At 39.5% G+C, this 19,773-nt stretch overlaps 1 protein-coding gene across 1 annotated transcript; it reads left to right on the top strand.

The window, feature by feature from the left end:
* Positions 1 to 1,953: 1,953 nt before the first annotated feature.
* On the top strand, positions 1,954 to 18,830 carry LOC148325770 (phosphatidylinositol 4,5-bisphosphate 3-kinase catalytic subunit alpha isoform). Its single transcript, XM_088310690.1, has 21 exons — positions 1,954 to 2,319; positions 3,997 to 4,397; positions 5,350 to 5,559; positions 5,657 to 5,907; positions 6,082 to 6,327; positions 6,462 to 6,547; positions 6,667 to 6,772; positions 7,891 to 8,043; positions 8,230 to 8,364; positions 9,149 to 9,273; positions 9,399 to 9,480; positions 9,689 to 9,853; positions 10,148 to 10,251; positions 10,750 to 10,921; positions 12,884 to 12,990; positions 13,146 to 13,267; positions 13,487 to 13,565; positions 15,700 to 15,870; positions 15,995 to 16,112; positions 16,206 to 16,357; positions 17,426 to 18,830. Exons 2-21 carry the CDS (start codon positions 4,046 to 4,048, stop codon positions 17,694 to 17,696), a joined length of 3,207 nt encoding a protein of 1,068 aa, XP_088166816.1. The 5' UTR covers positions 1,954 to 2,319; positions 3,997 to 4,045; the 3' UTR covers positions 17,697 to 18,830.
* The last annotated feature ends 943 nt before the right edge of the window (positions 18,831 to 19,773 follow it).

Genomic DNA, 19,773 nt, shown 5'->3' with positions numbered 1-19,773 from the left:
GATTGTATTATGATATTTAATAATCTATATTTTTTTGTCAGTAGCGTGAGGAAAGTATTTTTTGTTATTGTACTTACGTAAACTTTCAGATATCTGTACTTTACTTGAGTATTTATTTTTCTGATGCAGAAAAAACTGGAACAGCAGTGATTAAGAGGAATGTACACCAGGGTGCACTAACGACGATGATGTAACACAGGGGTGTCAAACTGTTTTTTGTGGACGGGCCACATCGTAGTTACGGTTTCCCTTAGAGGGCCGTCATGACTGTGAACCCATATAAATGTATGATCACCTTACGTTATCACAAACAAACAACAAATTGATGGAAAGACAGTTTTGAAATGAGAAGCCAGTCAGCAATTGTTTGCTCAACAATTTTTTAATTTACTTTAAAAGGGGAGGATTAGTACCAAATAAATGGCAATATCTCAATGTTGTTCAAAGAAAAGAAAATGTGCTTGAAACAGGAAGTTGACTCCCACAATTTGCCCTTCGTGGGCCACATAAAATGAGGTCCAGTCAACATCTACAATCTGTCAATCCAATTCAACTAGAAGACCCAAGTGCTCGCTGTGACACACGCTTCCTAGATACAAAAACTCCTACCAAACACAACAAGCAAGGAACTACCTTAAATAATGGCTTGTATCAGGAATATCTTGTTTCCCCCGAATCTGTTACATCACTGATATCAAACTCAAGGCCCGGGGGTCAGACACGGCCCACCACATCATTTTATGCGGCCCTCGAAGGCAAATCATGCACGACTTCAAGTTTCTTGCTAAAATACCAAAATTGCCGAAAATTTTAAAAACGAAACACTTCTAAGATTAATTGAATGGTAGTTTAACAAACAACACTTTCCTGGATTCTGAATTTAAATCAGTTTGTTGTGTATATGTAATATTAATAATATGATGATGATTTATATGGCGGCCTGGTGGACAATTGGTTGGCACGATGGCCTCACAGTGCGGAGGAGGAGGGTTTGAATCCGTCTTCGGCCTTCCTGTGTGGAGTTTGCATGTTCTCCCCGTGCCGGTGCGGGTTTCCTCTGGGTACTCCGGTTTCCTCCCGAATTCCAAAAACATCCATGGCAGGTTGATTGGACACTCTAAATTGCCCCTAAGTATGAGTGTGAGTGCTGATGGTTGTTGTGTGCCCTGCGATTGGCTGGCAACCAGTTCGGGGTGTCCCCCACCTACTGCCCGAAGATAGTTGGGATAGGCTCCAGAGTCCCCCGCGATCCTAGTGTGGAGAAGTGTTATAGATAATGGATGGATGGATGATTTATATGGGTTTAGTACTGATGTAATTTTTACATGCTAACCTATTATAGAAAGTGCTTTGTTACAACTCCAGCTGCTGTGAAATGCGCTATATAAATAAAGTAGTATTGGTTTGTATAATGGCCCACCGAGCAAAACCCAAACTATGATGAGGCCCGCGAGAAAAATGAGTTTGATACAGGCTTGTGTGAGAATTATTTTTTAAGGTTATAGTCCAGGTTTAATTTCCCTATGCATGTTTAAGTGCCAAATGAAACGACACATCACATGACCTCGATCTACAGACTCTATTTGGCTCTTGACTATTATTTTGTAAACTTGGTCCTTTGGGATTCTACAATTATTTTGTATTTCATCGTTATTTTTTCTTGTTTCTGTGTTTTACCAAGCTTTCTCATGATAATTTCTAATCAACCTTTTGAAAATAGGATAAAGACTAAAATGTTAGCCAGAAATTGGAGCATTTACTCCGAAGTTATAATTTTTATATTTGTCATTAAAGAATCGTCTTTAAATTATTTGGTTGGCAATGCCGTTACGTTTTCTTTTTGTTAGTAACTTCTATAGTGGGACACGACTTTTTCTTTAGAAAAAATAAGGGAGACACCAGTGGAGAACCACTGGTCTAATCGATTAAATACCTCCAGCTTTACACCATTCACTTTAACAGGAAGATAAACAGAAGATGTTTCCACTAAACTCCGCCGTCAACAAGCCGCTTCCCTGGGCGGTCTGTCACAAGGAGCCAGCCAGCAGCTAGCTCCGACCCGCTAGCATGCTGCCACACTGTGCCGTTCACATCGGGGGAAGCCCAACGGGAAACATCATGAAGTCGTCTATTATTTCTCGCGTCACTACTGGGCAATAAGAAGCGCATTTCGGGCCCAAGGTCATGGTTCGGAAGGACTAATGTTTGGACCTCCGAAGCAGGCTCGAATGGGATTTGCGCAGTTAGCCGCCGCTGCTAATGATTGTGCTGGATGGCTAGCTTTGCGGCCAACCGGTTCGGACTAGCTCGGTGACACAGGTAGTTAGCATGATGTTTTCTTCTCCTTTACTCCTTATGAGAAACAAGCACCCAATAACAAATGCATTTGATAAAGATGTACACTGGCTCGTGTATGCGTATCGAGGTTTTCCGTATTGTTTTGTGACAGTTGATCTGCTTTGACCAGTCGCGAAAATTATATATTAGCTAGCATGAGCCCAGGGAGTTGTTCAACATAAAGTTTGGAGGGATGACTGGCAAGTTTATGCTTAAAAACATCTTAACTCCGCCAGTCTTATTTTCGAAGAATTGTCAGGATGGAGCTAGTGCGCAAAGTTGTTTTCTGTTCAATACAATTATTATTTGTATCGTAATTTCAATGCTTTCATCCGGCAGTTGTAACATTATTTTGTAACTTATCACATTACTTTCCCAATTAATGTATGTGTATAAAATGCAAAAGATTAATGGACTCACATGATGCCAGCATTATCAACACAGATCCAAAGACGATCCTAGTGTGATAATTACTACTTTCCTGAAACAAACAGTAAAAAAGTTATGAAACTGGTGAAATTGCCAACGTTTGAACTCAAGGACAATATTGACAATTGAAACCAATTTCCAACTCCCATAACCTTTCATAATATTTATCTTATTCTTAAAATGCATCTTTGGGAAACTTGCCGTACATTCATACATGTTATGGCTATGACTGTGTACCAATCTTACTAATACTAGTAGTAGTAATAATTTCTCTCTCTCTCCCTGTCTCTCTTGCACTCTCTCGTTTTCGTGCCACTGGCCGTTCTTATGTGAAGACATATGTTGATGGACTGGCACAGGAATAAATAGGACTAGTTGTATTTTGCACAAGTGTTAGAACAGTAACGCCACATTGCCGTAACGTATCGGTGCAAAATGTCCTAAACCTTTTTTGATGAGTATGGTTCTCATTAGCTCTCTATTTTTTGCGTATGATTGTACATAACCTGGCGATGAAGTGTCACTTTACACTGCTGTCTTTGTCGTTCTATTTCATGGTTCTGCTGCAGCTGGTATAAATCTATTAAAACTAGCAGCGATTGGGCTAGCCAAAGCTCCTGTCATAAGGCGAACCCCGATTAGTGCCCCTTATCCAGTCCAGCGTGTGTTTTTCCTTGGTTCAGCACAACATCCCAATTCTTCTGGGTTGTTTCAGTATTTAGAAGTATTACGGTCTGACATCCGCTGTAATTTAGAAATGTGTACTGGGCCAGCATCTGGAGGTTTGTAGTGGCTGCTGGCCATCTGACCACTGTTTATGTCGAATTCTGCTGTGCCATTGGCACTCAAAATGTGCAATCAAGAGTGTGGCTCAATGAGTGACCACGTCCGACAACCAGTCAGTGGCAGATAAGATGCATAGTTATATGAGTGGAATGCTCGTTATCATTTCAATTGCAGGAAATTAATTGTTCCTTGTTTTAATCTCCATCTTTGAATGTCCCTTTACTGTGTTACAAAGCATGTGTGCAGAATGTAAAAAAAATAAATTAAATAAATTCTTCCCAAAAATCCAAATGATGGAATAACATAGCATCAGGTTCTTCACTTTCACTTAAAGGAAATTAAGACCATCAGCTTTAAAATAAAACCTTTAACTTTTAGTCCTGCATTATTGTACTTGAGCCAGTTGTTCATTTTGTAATTCTTGTTTTCCTTCTACCCATTTAGCTGGTTCACATCAATCTCATAATAAGCTGGTGGACTAACCGGAACAACCATGCCTCCCCGGCCATCCTCGGGAGAACTATGGGGGATGCACTTGATGCCACCGAGCATCAAAGTGGACTGCCTCCTACCGAATGGCATGATCCTCACGTTGGAGTGTCTTCGTGAGGCCACGCTAATCACAGTGAAGCATGAGCTTTTCAAAGAAGCTCGGAAATATCCTCTTTACCATCTACTGCAAGAAGAGAGCTCCTACATCTTTGTCAGTGTCACCCAAGAGGCAGAACGGGAGGAGTTTTATGATGAAACCAGGAGGTTATGTGACCTCAGACTCTTCCAGGCCTTTCTCAAAGTCATCGAGCCTGTAGGCAACAGAGAAGAAAAGATTCTCAATCGAGAAATAGGTATCGTTCTTGAATTTCTATACAATTAACAAAATAATAATAATAGTTATGTTGCCCGCAACTTGCATAGTCTAAAGAGCTATGAGCGCTATTGAAAGCTCTCAAAGCTCCCTGGGCTTGCTTGCAGTAAGTCATTCCCTGCCAGACATTCTCAAAGCATCATTTACCCTATCACGTGAAAAATAAAATATACTGTATATACATATATATGTACCTCTGATTGAATATATGGATTCAAAATACAAAACTTGTTAAAGAAAAGCAGTTTGGCCAAACAGTTCACTGAACAGCGTCGTCAAAAAATTAAAAGAGTGACAGGTTAACTTAACTTCAGAAGAACCCTAATGAGTGTGAATTATTTTGTGACAAATGTGCTTTTGCTTCACTGGTCGCATTTGATGAGGCAATAAATCAAGTGTTTTTTTGTTTTTTTTTTGTTTTTTTTTAGATGAGCAAATTAAAGCACTTGGTAATCAACTGCTCAGCTGAATTGAGTCATATAATCAATTAAACACTCTATTCGATGTAATGGTGTAAATGTATTGTTTAAAGTGTAAGAAATCAAGTGCACTCAAAAATATGTTTTTGTAATGCATTGCTAAGGAATCGAATCAGATTGGAATTGGTTTCAAGCGATACTCAAAATCAAGCCGCTTGTCTGGGATTTGGGTGCAAAAAGAAACATGATTGGGATGTTCCCAGTGTTTTCTAACTTTGTAGGTCTTTTCATCTAAGAAAAGGTACGTTAACAGTTTTGACCCTTCTTGACAGTTTCATGTGCTCACATGCCACAAGGCAATTGTGGGAAAAATAATTCTAAATGGTCTTTACAACACTTTAGAAGCAATGTGAATTACAAGCATGAAAACTGAGGCAGCAAAAAATAAATGTGCAGTGCAAAGAAAGCAAGCAGAAATTATTATATTGTTATGTGTGTGTTTTTCCCTTTTAGGTTTTGCTATTGGGATGCCCATATGTGAGTTTGATTTGGTTAAAGATCCGGAAGTGCAGGACTTCAGAAGGAACATTTTGAATGTTTGCAAAGAGGCAGTGGACCTTAGAGATTGCAACGGACCCCACAGTAGAGCTTTGTATGTCTATCCCCCCAATGTAGAATCCTCAGCAGAACTCCCCCGGCACATCTATAACAAACTAGATAAAGGTGAGTCAAAAGAAATCTATCAATGCCCTGAAAAACATCCTTTATTTTATTTTTTTTAAATACAACATTTGAACACTTTGTATGCCCTTTTCCTCAGGTCAAATAATTGTGGTAATATGGGTTATTGTGTCACCCAGCAACGATAAGCAGAAGTACACTTTGAAGATCAACCATGACTGCGTGCCAGAGCAGGTTATCGCTGAAGCCATTCGCAAGAAGACGCGCAGTATGCTGCTTTCCCAGGAGCAGTTAAAGATGTGTGTGCAGGAGTATCAAGGGAAGTACATCCTCAAAGTCTGTGGTTGCGATGAGTACTTGCTGGAGAAATACCCTCTGAGTCAGTACAAGGTAATCTCATTTCATGTGACGCTAACCACATCTGATGCTTATCCATTGAACGCAAAGTGTCTCGTATCAAATTCAATAGCCATTCAAATAGAATGGCTCAAAAAGTGTTGTAAATAGAATGTTCAAATATTTATTTTGGTAAAGTATAGAAAATGTGTTTTTGTCTGTCCTCAGTATGTGCGCAGCTGCATCATGTTGGGGCGAATGCCCAACTTGATGCTGATGGCAAAAGACAGTCTATATTCCCAACTGCCAATGGACAATTTCACCATGCCATCGTACGCGAGGCGAATATCCACAGCAACACCTTACATGAATGGGGAAACTTCCACAAAGTCTCTCTGGACTATCAACGGAGCTCTAAGGATTAGGGTGCTCTGTGCCACTTATGTCAATGTCAATATCCGAGACATCGACAAGGTACAAATGTGTGCTTACATCATATTGGATTAGTTTTTGGGTTGCAGTTGATAACTCTTATGTTGGCTAGTGTTGCGCTGTTCCTTCACATCATGAGATGAATTATTTGTATGTGGTGTTTATGCCTGATTTAGATCTACGTCAGGACCGGGATATACCACGGTGGAGAGCAGTTGTGTGACAATGTCAACACCCAGCGCGTGCCCTGTTCAAATCCCAGGTAAGTCACAACCCTTTTTTTTTATTATTAATTTTTTATTTATTTATTTATTTTTTGTTGCTGTGGCACCCTCATCTGTTTTTTCCCTCATTTGAAAATGTCATCTTTTTCCATTCCAGGTGGAATGAGTGGCTCAACTACGACATGTACATTCCAGACATCCCGCGTGCTGCCCGCCTCTGCCTCTCCATTTGTTCCGTTAAAGGGAGGAAGGGAGCAAAAGAGGTGAGCTGCTGTTATACTTGAAAAGAAAGTTTGGTTTATCTGGTTACTGGGATGATGACCATTTTAGATGACATCATTGCCTCAAAATAAAATTTATAGTACAGTGGTATCTTGAGTGCACCAACTTAGTTTTCCTGACTAACTAGCAGTCAGTCACTTTTTTCTCCTTTTTATAAAAAAATTTGTGAGCTAAAATTTCACATACAAGTGATCTTCAAATACAGCCAACGCTAGATGACAAATTGAATTACAAGCTTAGTCATCGTCAATTTTGTAAAAGTGGGCTATTAAGGCTAATATATCGTCTCTGTCTATTTTTTTTTTATTTCTTTTTCTGTTTTTACGTGACTGGGGTTTCTGTGTTTAGGCCAGTCCATTAATGTAAACATATATAAAAAAATTACAAAATTGGACATAGATGTATTGACACTTAAAAAATGAAAATAGAGCTTTTCTTGCATTGACACGTTATTTTTAAATTTTTAATTAAGCAAGTGCAGCTTTTGGGAAGTGTTACTTTATTTTCAACCTCTTGTGGACCGAGAAATCTGTCTTATTCACGCATTATTTTGTTTGTTTTATTGACTTCATTTGTGAGAAGGTTGTTGATTTTAGGTGGTGGTTTATAATGAATTATTTTGGAATTATGTTTCTATCTGCTACTGGGGCTGATATATCAGTTATTTGGCAGGCGTTGAATTTGCGGGAAAACTTATTATTGGGCGATTCTAAAGTTGTCTGTAGGTTTTAAAGGTATAGTTCTCCTGGTGCTTGGGACTTAATGGGTTGAAGCATTTCTGAAATAGTTTTACAAATCTTTTACATGCACTGCATGAATTCCTTTAGAAATTTGGGTGAGCTGTGCTTTATTTTTGTCCTGTTTTTAAATATCTTTTTAGTTCTTTGTTTTTAAATGCTGTCCTTATAATCATTGAAACCGTGTGTATAAAATGCACAATATAGAGAAAGCTTGCCTTGTTTTTGCTTAAATCAGCTCTGACCCTATATACCCTACTTGCGTGGACAAACTGCATCGTGGGAAGCAAACAAGTTTGCTGTGGCTCTGTTTCTATTGTAAGTGTTTTCATACGCATCAACTTACTGGTATTTTCCTGTAGGAGCACTGTCCTCTGGCCTGGGGCAACATCAACCTGTTTGACTACACCCACACACTCGTAGCAGGGAAGATGGCGCTCAACCTCTGGCCCGTCCCACACGGCCTGGAAGATCTGCTTAACCCCATCGGTGTCTCGGGGTCAAACCCCAACAAGGTCAGCCAAATTTTCTTCAGACTCCAATTCTGTATTATGCTGACATGCATCTCTGACTCTCCTCTTTTAATAGAGCTGGTGGTTGAATTCTTGACCACCGCTCTTTAGGCAGATTTATTTTTTCGACTTACTGCCAGGTTAACATTCTGCGTTATAATACATACAGTATATTTTTAAATATTGTAGGAAACTCCTTGTCTGGAGTTGGAGTTTGACCATTTTAGCTCTCCAGTAAAGTTCCCTGATATGACCATCATCGAGGATCACGCAAATTGGAATATATCCAGAGAGCTTGGCTTTAATTACTGCCCCACAGGTTTGGTAAGAGATCACACGTCTTAAGTTTGCACCATAGTCATCATGAGAGTGATATTCCCATCAATGTTGACCCAAGAAAATAAAATACATTGGAGCCTCGGTTTGTCTGATGAATCCTTTCCAAATATTCTGCCTTAAATAAAATCATACAAAAACAGACGCGATATTTACATTAATAAATAATGTTAATGCAATTAAACCTTTTCAGACACTCAAAAATATTACCAAAAAATATATTTTTTTTGTTTAGTATAACTATAGTTTTGCATATAGAATACAATGGGAAATTTGGATAAGTGACTAATAAACATTAAACATCACTTACTGAAGATTTTTGATGGTAGATGAAGGCCGAGGGAGGAGGAGAGGTTATTGTTTGGAAGAGGAATCCACCATTTTTGTATTTTGAAGTTCAATGGTGTTTCCTGTCTTCTTTTCCAAAGTGCCTACACTTGGAACTGTCTTCAGCTCCATGGTATCTTATTGAAATGTTGCACTCAAAAGATGAGCATAAAAAAACGTTCAAAATTCTTCAGATGAACGGGTGGGGAAGTCGTTAGATTCCAGAGAATGAGTAACAGACTCACACAGGTAGGCGGATGAGTTTAATATGGACCAGTTATCAGCTGTGCCAAAGCTGGTCGGATGTATGAAATTGGTAGTATTCAAAACGGAATAGGATGAAAACTGAGCATATGAATACCGAGGTTCCACTGTAGTTTATCAGTGCCATGTGCTGCCAATATGCTCATTAATTTTCCTTTCAATGTGTCATGTGATGCAATAGAGTAACAGAGTGGCCCGAGACAATCTCTTCACAGACATTGACAATGAGCAGCTTCGCCAAGTGTGTAACCGAGACCCGTTGTCGGAGATCACTGAGCAGGAGAAGGACTTTGTATGGAGGCACAGGTAATGCACGGAAGTCCATTATTTTGCGTGGTTTGACGTGTGTGACAAATCAGTTGGCCAGTATATGGCAAATAGTTTTAAGTTTCTTAGTAGTATTCTAAAATTGCTAATGCGCCCTTTCACAGACATTATTGTGTCAACATGCCCGACATCCTACCCAAGATCCTCCTTGCTGTGAAATGGAACTCCAGAGATGAGGTTGCACAAGTAAGATCTTTTTTTTTTTCCCCATTGCTGACATGTATTAATTACAGGACATTGTTTGGGAAAACTGATACGGACCAGGCTTACTTCTGTTACAGACAAAACTCAGCAGATTTTTACATTGATAAAGACTGCTAACTCCCTGTTTCATCAATTGTAGGTTTGTTTTCATGTTTCAAATTACTCAGTGATTGCATCTCTTTGTCATCAGATGTATTGCCTTCTGAAGGATTGGCCTGCTATCAAGCCAGAACAAGCCATGGAGTTGCTGGACTGCAACTTTCCCGATCCCATGATCAGAGATTTTGCTGTAAAGTGCCTTGAGAAATATTTAACTGATGACAAACTGTCACAGTACCTCATTCAACTGGTTCAGGCGAGTTCTATATTGCTGTATTCTGCATTCATGCTGTGCCGCGCACACCTGTCCAATATAACAAGACAACAAAACAAAAAACGAAAACACGAATCTCCGTTCACAAAGAATTCAACATTGTTTAATGCCGTGGTTTAAAATACTGAGGTTTTCCGTCTGTTTTTCATGTATGTTAAGACAATCACCAAATCACAGTACCAATTTTTAATGAAACTCTTTTATTACATCTTTCAGATGATTCATGTGCCATAGTATTCATGATTTTCATGTACACTTTTCTGACTGTGTCAACAGGTTCTAAAGTATGAGCAATATCTTGATAATCCACTCGGCCGTTTCTTGCTGAAAAAGGCATTAACCAATCAGAGGATAGGACATTTCTTCTTCTGGCATTTAAAGTAAGTTAATTTTCATACTTATAAAAAACAAGGACTTTCGTCTTGATAGGTCTATTAAGAAATGATGGCAAAAACATTTTAAATGAAGCATATCAAAATATAGATTGAGTTTTCCAACTGCAGATTGTGTGACTTTGACTAGTTGTCTGTGTACAAATAATTGGGTCTCTGGAGTTCTTGCCCACGATAAATTAAAGGCACATTTACTTTCATTATCTTTTATTGAAACATAATGGAAGCGACATTTGTCAGCAAATGTTTCTCAGCATTGAAAAATGCCAACCGTGGTGTATCAATGTGCGTATTAAAATTGTCTTTTTTTTTTTTTTTTTTTGCCTAGTCCAGATCCCCCTCTTGTCCTCTTGTTTTTGTCTAAAAAATATATTTGTTCTAGAAATTATCAGTGGGACTAATATGTCTCCACTGGAAATACCATACAAATATGAAAATAAGAGGCATATACACATTCCCCATGTTTCTTCACTTCTGTGTCTTCAGATCCGAAATGCACAACAAGACAGTTAGTCAGAGGTTTGGACTCCTGCTGGAGTCGTACTGCCGGGCCTGCGGCATGTACCTCAAGCACCTGAGTCGGCAGGTGGAGGCTATGGAGAAACTCATCAATCTCACTGACCTCCTCAAACAGGAGAAAAAGGATGAGGCACAGAAGGTAATCTGACTGCTGACAGCTGCTTGGCCAAATCATTGAGTTTAATCTCGTCAACATCTGGCCTCGGGGCAACAGAGGTCATTATTGTGTGTTATTGCGGGATGCAGTTGGGATGGTTGCTGTTTTCTTGTATTGCTTCGTGTTTTATAGTTAAAAACAAATAAATAGCGAAACGTTTCACAAAGGCAGCGGTAAAAAATGTCATCCTAAGCAAGTGACTGACACACTTAACATTATTAGGATGGGGTCTAATTTTTAATTTCCTCGAAATAAAAAGACCAGTCTATTTGTTTTAATTGCCTGATATTAAGGTAGGCTAGGAAGATCAGATGATGGATGGGTGGATGATATTAAGGTGAGCATTTAAGTACATTATATTCATTTACTTAATAATTTTTCCATCCATTATCGGTTCCGCTTCTCCTCACGAGAGTCATGTGGGTGCAGGTTGTTAGCCAATCCTCAAGGCACACACAGACGTACAACCATCCGCGCTCACAATCACACCTAGGGGCAATTCAAAGTGTTCAATCAACCTACTATGCATGTTTTTCGAATGTGGGAGGAAACCGGAGTATCCGGAAGAAATCCACGCAGGCACTGGGATACGATGCAAACTCCTCTCAGGAAGGCCGGAATCGTGCTGACCAGTTCTCACCGTGCCGCCCTACTGGATAATATTTAATTGGCATAATTAACTCCAGTGGTACCTTGAGATGCGACTAATTTGTTCCATTACCACGCTCATGGCTCACAACACTCGAACCATATTTTCCATCGAAAGACATGCAAATGCCATTAATCCATAACAGCATGACCCCTCCTTTAGATAAGGAAAGTATCATATTTATTTTGAAAAACAGAATTAGAATCAAGCAGTTTGTGCATCATTAAGAATTCATTATGACTCCTTCCTGTGTGCTGGACTTGTCCAGTGGGGGCCAGTACAATACAATCATGAAGACACAAATTGAGACTCTCACAACTAGTGTAATTGACTCAGTAAGCTCATTTTTTGCGTAGAGGATAAAAGAAATGCTTGTGAATATAATGTCTACGCATTGCTTCACCGTTTGTGTTTGATGTTTCATTAGCCTGTCTATGGCATTTTACATTGTGTTGGCATTAAACTAGTTGAAGGCAAAGTTTAATGAGTGTATTAAGCATTTGTGAGCGCAGCAGTGAGCTTTTGTCATTTGCCAGCAGCGCTTGTAGAAGTCCGTCATCGTCAGTCGCAAACGGGACTCATCGATGACGGACTGATGGACCCGCAGGTGTATATGCCGACTTCTCGTTTTAAATACTGTCTAATTCTCTTTGTTTCATGCTTAATTTCATAGTAAACACGGAGCGGCACCCTGAAGCCTCTTTATTTATTTTTTTTTTTTTGAAGAAGAATTGTTCACTCTACTGCTTGTTGTGAATTGAGTTCAGTTGGCTACCCATCCAGTGCTCATATCTCAAATATTTGCTGGCAAATCAAAACAAAAACATTCCCCGACCGACCGACTGCTCATATAAATCGTAAATTCCTTTGCATTACTATAAAGGGTGGCTATACTGTAACCGGCGACTGTTGTGAATGTTGACAAGTGACTTGTGATATCCCTGTGAAGACATTTTCTGTCCTTCCACACAACACATACTATATCGTACATAGCTTTTTTTCTTTTTCTTTCTTTCTTTTTTTTTTTTTTTTAAATAGATGATGTAGCTTTCAGAATCTTTTCATCATTCTTACTTGGTATTGCCAAGAGTTGAGTGTGGACAGCATACATGCCCAGTGGGTGTTTATTCTCCCCCTCAGCCCAGAGTACAGCAGTGTTACATCACAGTGAAGGGTTAGTAATTTTGCTGAAGCAAACCAGCAGATGGGCAATGCTTCTGTTTACCGCTCTGGCTCGACTCCTCCAGCTGTCCGCATCTGGCTTCTTATTGATTTACCTGTTTCTCTGCTCTCAGGTTCAAATGAAGTTTCTGGTGGAGCAAATGAGGAGGCCAGACTATATGGATGCACTGCAGAGCTTCACCTCCCCACTGAATCCAGCACATCAGCTGGGAAACCTCCGGTACTTCAGAATCTTTGAATCATTGAATACAGCTTTGCGCGCTATATCGCAGCTCACATAATGTGGTCTTGCTATTTCGTAGATTTTTTTTGGGGGGGGGGGTCATACCATTGTTTCTCTGCTTCTCACTAATTGTGTGCTTTTTTCTGTTCCAGTCTAGAAGAATGTCGGATGATGTCATCTGCCAAGCGACCTCTCTGGCTTAATTGGGAAAACCCAGATATGATGTCAGAGCTCTTGTTTCAGAACAATGAAATCATCTTCAAAAATGGAGATGGTGAGTTTGATGTTATCCATGTTTGCTCTTTTATACTGTGATTTGCTCTAGCACTCATGCGTTTTCTATGTTTGGAATATTGTAATAACGTTCTCCAAATCACGCTGCACTTTGTGTGTCCAAAGTAACTTTGACAGCCCTTCTCCATAATGCCACAACGCATCATACAGTTACTCATCTCATTGTCATCTACTTCCTCATCTAACTGTGCCACTATAGATCTGAGGCAGGACATGCTGACGCTGCAGATCATTAGGATAATGGAAAACATCTGGCAGAACCAAGGCCTTGATCTCAGGTAGGTGCCTCTCTTCACTGTGACAGCAAGGATGCAGGTGCTCATTAATAGGCGCTGGATAACTTTTATGTTCTCTGATCTCCGCCTAAATGTAGAATACTTGCAAACCGTTCCAACCATCTAAGGTCATCCCACACTAAAGCTGCTTTGACATTGGCTTCCCTGTAAATTGGCACATCAGAGGTGTAAGAGTAGAGCCTGTACTTATTCGCCCTCCTTTTCCAGACTGAACTCTTTGAAGAGGGACAGCCAATGCGGTTGGACACATGTGCTAATTAGTTGCTTGGTGATGTCGGTGCAGCAGTTACAATTGCTTTCAAAATGAGAGGTGCTTGGAGAGCGAGTCCAGTGTTAAACTTAACACTGTGTTCGCTGTGCTGATACTACTGGATGATTAAAAAAAGAGCAAGACAAAATCATGCAATATTTCAAAACCAAAGTGTCGTTTGGACACGTGTTGTACATACCTTCAACGTTTTTATTCCATGTTTTACAAGTGCTCAATGTGGACACGAGCGGCAGCACCAACAACGTCAAGTCAATGAGAATTCCTCCCAAACGCGCTCAGGATGTCGCGGTCCACCATGTTTATTGCAGCTGTTATTTGACCTTTCCTGTCGTTGATATTTGCTGATGTGGTGGAACATAAACTTTCTTTAACATACCCCCACAAGAAAAAGTCACACACAGTGAAATCCGTGGATCTGGCGTACCCACTTACTGTTGCATGAGGCATGTTTTCATTCGGATAAGATTTTAAGGAAATATCCCTTTCTTGTTGTGTGTTAAAGGCAATATTTATTTTCAGAAAGGGATACTTGGATGCATTGAAATTTTTCATTTATATAATGGGTATGTATATAAAATTCACGTCTGCTCTAAAATTCAGCCACTAAAACAATCTGTTGTTGTGATGGGATTGGATTTCCGACAAATCGCGCACCCTTTTGGGGCTCTCAGCCTGTCCACGTTACAGCGGGGAAATAAGCATACCAATGCATATTGTTTCCTGGCCTCCTGGTTTGTCATGTTCTGATTTCACCTATTGTCTGTAACAGTGATCAATTACCACCGAATGTATATAATATTTCGCATTCCTACTCTTGTCCACTCCAACCTCGTCGGTCGTTGTTTTCTCGCATTTATCTAAGCTAAAGTTTGAAGTCTCAGGAGGCAGCCAGCCATGGATGTTTGTCTCAGCAGTTAACATAACCGCTGCTGTTTAAAGTAACGTGACTGCTCAAGGCAGCAATTAGCTTTCAGCCACTAAGCAGATGGAGTTCGCAAAACAAACAAGACATGAAACTCTTGATTGACACCTGACGTCGCTCACGTAGTCGATCGAGTACGTTCGCAGCCATTTCATGAAGCCGTTGGCGTCATGACGCGTGTGGGCGTCAATTTCAGATTAACACCTGGAGGTAGGCTTTTTACTCAAGTAATTCATTATGAAAAAAAAATGTTTGTGACAGCTTAATTTTTTTACACAAATAAAGACACGTTGGGCTAATAAGTCCTAGTTTTATGAGGTTCGTGTCATACTTTTTACAAGATAGTCATATCTTTTTATTAATGTAATGTCTAAAAAAAAAAAATCTACATAGTTACAGTTTGACGAGGGAAAAAAAAATCATATTTTAAACTATATTAAAAAAATATAAATTTATCGTTGTAATTCTGTGCCTTAGTACTCCCTGGAAAATACGCCTTTGTCCTTAAAAGAAAAAGAGAGAATTATTACTGTATTAACCCTACACATTATTTTTCTAAGGTTAGACCTAATTAATGCAGAGATGCCTGAATAATGTGATGATGCATCCCATATACATATAACACAAAGATAAAGTACAGACAAATCATTGATTTAGTATATATATACATATAGATAGTCATGTTTTAAAATAATTATTGCAAATTATTTTGCAAGCAACAGCCCAGGGACCCCAGTTTCAGAGCCACTACCTAAAGCTAACCGAGAAAAAGGTAGAGAAAAAAAACATCTTGGATATGCCAGGTGCTTAATCAGATCTTGGGAACCTCAGAGAATCCTTTCAATTAGTGTGCAATATTACAAATCTTTGATCTTGGTGCTCAACTTTTCTCTTTTTTTCTTCCCTTTTTTCTGTCATTCTAGGATGCTCCCCTACGGTTGTCTGTCCATCGGTGACTGCGTGGGGTTGATTGAGGTGGTGAGGAATTCTCACACCATCATGCAGATCCAGTGTAAAGGAGGCCTGAAGGGGGCGCTGCAGTTCAACAGCCACACGCTGCACCAGTGGCTCAAGGATAAGAACAAGGGCGAGATGTGAGTAGCACCAAACCATACATGCACATGGGTAGTACTTTAGTCGGAATAATGAGAAGACACACATTAGGGCATTGAACCTAATTCTGATGCACATTGTCATTATTGACATTTATTATTTTAGGTATGACCAAGCCGTAGATTTGTTCACGCGGTCATGCGCAGGCTATTGTGTCGCAACATTTATCCTGGGCATAGGGGATAGACACAATAGCAACATCATGGTTAAAGATGATGGACAGGTAAAATTCACAGTCTGACATCCATTTTTCTCTTCTGTTCTACTTATCTTGACAGTCCTTATTTATGTATTTATTTATTTTTATACGCCACAGCTGTTCCACATAGATTTTGGCCATTTCCTTGACCACAAAAAGAAGAAGTTTGGATACAAGAGAGAGCGTGTACCCTTTGTTCTGACACAAGACTTCTTGATTGTCATAAGCAAAGGAACTCAAGAGTGCACCAAGACAAGAGAGTTTGAAAGGTACAGTCGGTGCTCACCAAGAATTAGGATTTTTACTGTTATTGTTGTTCAGTACAGTGAATCCACATTTATCGTGTGAGATATGTTGCCATCCCACTGCCAATAGGTGAAAATCTGTAATGTAGAGACAAGATAAAAATAGCTCTCCCCCTCCCATACCTCGTAAACTTGTAAATAAAAACAAATTAAGTTCGCAAAATAAGAGGAAAAGTATGCTTCTATATTTAAACACCTGATTGTTCAATCAGAACATTTATTATAATCTAACTGAAGTCTGCTATTACCAACAGAGCCCAAAACAATACTCTCAAGCATATACAGTTGTGCCTTGAGATAAAAACCCGGCTTATGATTTTTTTTTTACATACTAGGCGGTCTTTGGACAAGCTTTGCATTTACTTGTGAGCGTAAATTTAAGATAAGACTTCGGTGTGGTGACAGTGACACCACTCTCTTAAGCTGTTTGTTAGATAGCGAACAATTCTTAGAAAGGCTTTCTAGCTCTTTATTGCCATTCGCAGTTGGAGCTTATTGTCAAAGATAATACAAAGATAATTACATGTGTGTTTAAATCAGCCACACAGCATTGCATTCCACTAACTTATAGGAAGCACATAATGGGAAACGCCATAGACGGGCTAATGAATAGCATCTTTGTGGCAGTGCTTTAACACTTTAGACGATGGCTGTTTTAACACATGCATCCAGATAATACAACGATACAGTCATATATTCTTTAATGTTCTTGAGGAATGCCTAATATTGTCGTGGTCTACTGAAAGGTTGACATGTCAGTGCACGGCCGTAAGAACATACTACCCCCATGAGCCAAGATGTGCGCACCTGAAGGAGCAGTGCAATCTGCAGTTAAATGATTCAAAACCTTTTAACTTCTTTAAATTCTGCCAGAGGAGATTGTTTTTTTCCATGGTTTTCAATGAGAGATGATGATTTGACGTGTGAATATCTCAAGGCACCACTGTCTTAGAGGAACACCGAACCTCCGGCCTTGTGACAAAGGTGGTCACAAAGGTTAATGAGGTTTTGGCTTTAATTTGCGCCCACCAGGTTCCAGGAGATGTGCTACAAGGCCTACCTGGCAATCCGACAGCACGCCAACCTCTTCATCAACCTCTTCTCCATGATGCTGGGCTCAGGGATGCCTGAGTTACAGTCATTTGACGACATCGCTTACATCCGAAAGACCTTGGCCCTGGACAAGACGGAGCAGGAGGCTCTGGACTATTTCATGAAGCAGATGAACGACGCTCACCACGGCGGCTGGACTACTAAAATGGACTGGATCTTCCACACCATCCGCCAGCACGCAATGAATTAAAACTGTAAGGAAAAACAGCCGAGTGAACAGAAACATTGATATGAACGAGCTGCGCACTGAGAACCAAAAAAATGCAGTAGCAGCCATGAATTGTCACACTAAGACCTGATTTGTCTTTTGCCAGCATGTGACTCTGAACCATTACCTGCCAGCGCAGTATGAACAGGGGTGCTAAGAAGAGCCTTTATCAGGGACACTAAATGTTTTCATCCCCTTATGAGTTTCTTTGTGGCTGCACTATATGAACTTCAGAAGGCACGGTGGAGTTGTATTTCATCAGTTCCCCCCATAGGAACTAAAATTGTCGGACCTTGGGCACATTCGGCCGAATTCACAAGAACTAACGAGAGACACTTTATTTTCCATTTTTTTTCTTTTTTATACTGTATATCCATTGACGGACATCAGCATTACGAGGAACATCACTATGAAGTTGTACATCACGAGCACAGCAGGCTTTTTTTTTTTAATCCTGTACTGCTTACAGGAGTCACTACATTATTTCCACTACCTAATTTAATACTATGTACTATAGAGAAAGTGGGGATTATATTGGTGCATGTTGAAGAAAGAAAAGGACTCTGAGAAGCCTATCCAGAATACTCATTACAATCCTAAAAAAGGAACTAGCAATATTCAGGGTACAGATGGAAAGCTGTTAGAACATTTATTCGGTTTATTGCTCTTTGTCCTCACAAGTATGACAATTCAGCACACTAGTAGAATGACAGGGTCACTAGTGTAATTTCTTTACACTAGCAGGGCTACTTTGGCACAATTCCATGTTATTAGTATGGCAAAACTATTCACCATTTGACAAATAAATGCTACTAGTACTACTATTGATGATAGAAAATATAATTCAGTAGTAGTACTAGTAGCATCCTCAAATGCACAAATTTCCCCTCACTACTCACTATTATCATGTAGTTGTCCTACTTGTGAGACATTACTAGTACAAGGAGGTTCATTTGGATTCCATAATGCAGTTTTGAGAATTGATTCCATATCATTGATATCCATATCCCTATGGCCATGTACTTGGATGGGCTTTGTCCTCACTATAAGCACAATTCAGCCCACTAGTGGAATTACTGTGGCACTGGTAAAAAAAAAAAAAAAAAAAAAAGAAAATCCAATACTAGTGCCACTTTTGGCCCACAAGTAAGTAACTAATAAATTACTTACTAAACACTACTTAGACCCAACTAGAAGACGTGCGTCATACCCTCTTCTCACTGCACTAGAAAAACTTTCATTTTGTCTCTTTAGTCATGTAGTTGTCCTCAGAATACCTGTTTGCTAGTATGCCAATGTTGTCTAAGAAGTGCGCAGCAATATCATGAGAACCCAGTTGAGCATTTATTGGCCATCCTTGATGTTCATCTTTCGGTCTGTGTGCTTGTACACTTTTTGTCCTCACTAGTAAGAATGTTGGGCATACTAGAAGAACGACTGCGTCTAAATACCGTTTTTTTTTTATTTTTAATTTTATTATTATTATTATTTTTTTTAAATAAATTTTCCCCCTGACATTTCTGCACACTATTAGGACACCTTTGGCATACTAGTTGGACAACTACATTTAACTAGTGGATGTTTTGGGCTCGACTAGTAGGGCCCAGGAGGCCACTAGTTGGACTTTGTAGTGTTTCAACTAGTAGGTGGAAAAAAAAAAGGCACTAGTTGTGGGGAAAAATGTTGCTAAAAAGTTATTTGTTTTACTAGCGCACCGAATGGTCATAAGTGAGGTCAAAAAGTGGTCTGGTATATGGAAATCAAATTAGATAAAGAATATCGAATACATTCACAAACGGCTTTCCATTAGCATGAGATTGACTGAGGTATTGTGTAAGCTCTTAAAAAATAGCATTTATAACTTGGACTTACCTGTTTTTGCTCATTTAGTAACTTGTAGCATACAGACATGTCCACGGTTTTCGAAGTCAGGGCATCACACTCTTCAGCTTTTGATCTTTTTTTTTTTTTTTTCGTTGTACAGCAGTAATCCATCGCTGTGTATGCATACACTGCACAGAGTCCTTTTTGAGTCCATTTATACTGAGCCAAAGTACTA

This window comes from Idiotropiscis lumnitzeri, chromosome 12 (assembly GCF_059441095.1).
Source record: "Idiotropiscis lumnitzeri isolate Australia: NSW breed Sydney's pygmy pipehorse chromosome 12, RoL_Ilum_1.0, whole genome shotgun sequence".
In the NCBI taxonomy this organism is placed as follows: Eukaryota; Metazoa; Chordata; class Actinopteri; order Syngnathiformes; family Syngnathidae; genus Idiotropiscis; species Idiotropiscis lumnitzeri.
Note: the sequence above shows the minus strand (reverse complement) of the source record. Positions and strands in the feature narration are given on the sequence as shown.

What these genes read in the sequence shown, in the direction of transcription:
- LOC148325770 (XM_088310690.1), top strand. Translation starts at nt 4,046, where the DNA reads ATGCCTCCCCGGCCATCCTCGGGAGAACTATGGGGGATGCACTTGATG. An exon ending in CGGGGTCAAACCCCAACAAG is followed by an intron (nt 8,044 to 8,229) that starts GTCAGCCAAATT and finishes TAAATATTGTAG; the next exon opens with GAAACTCCTTGTCTGGAGTT. An exon ending in TGGTTAAAGATGATGGACAG is followed by an intron (nt 16,113 to 16,205) that starts GTAAAATTCACA and finishes TATACGCCACAG; the next exon opens with CTGTTCCACATAGATTTTGG.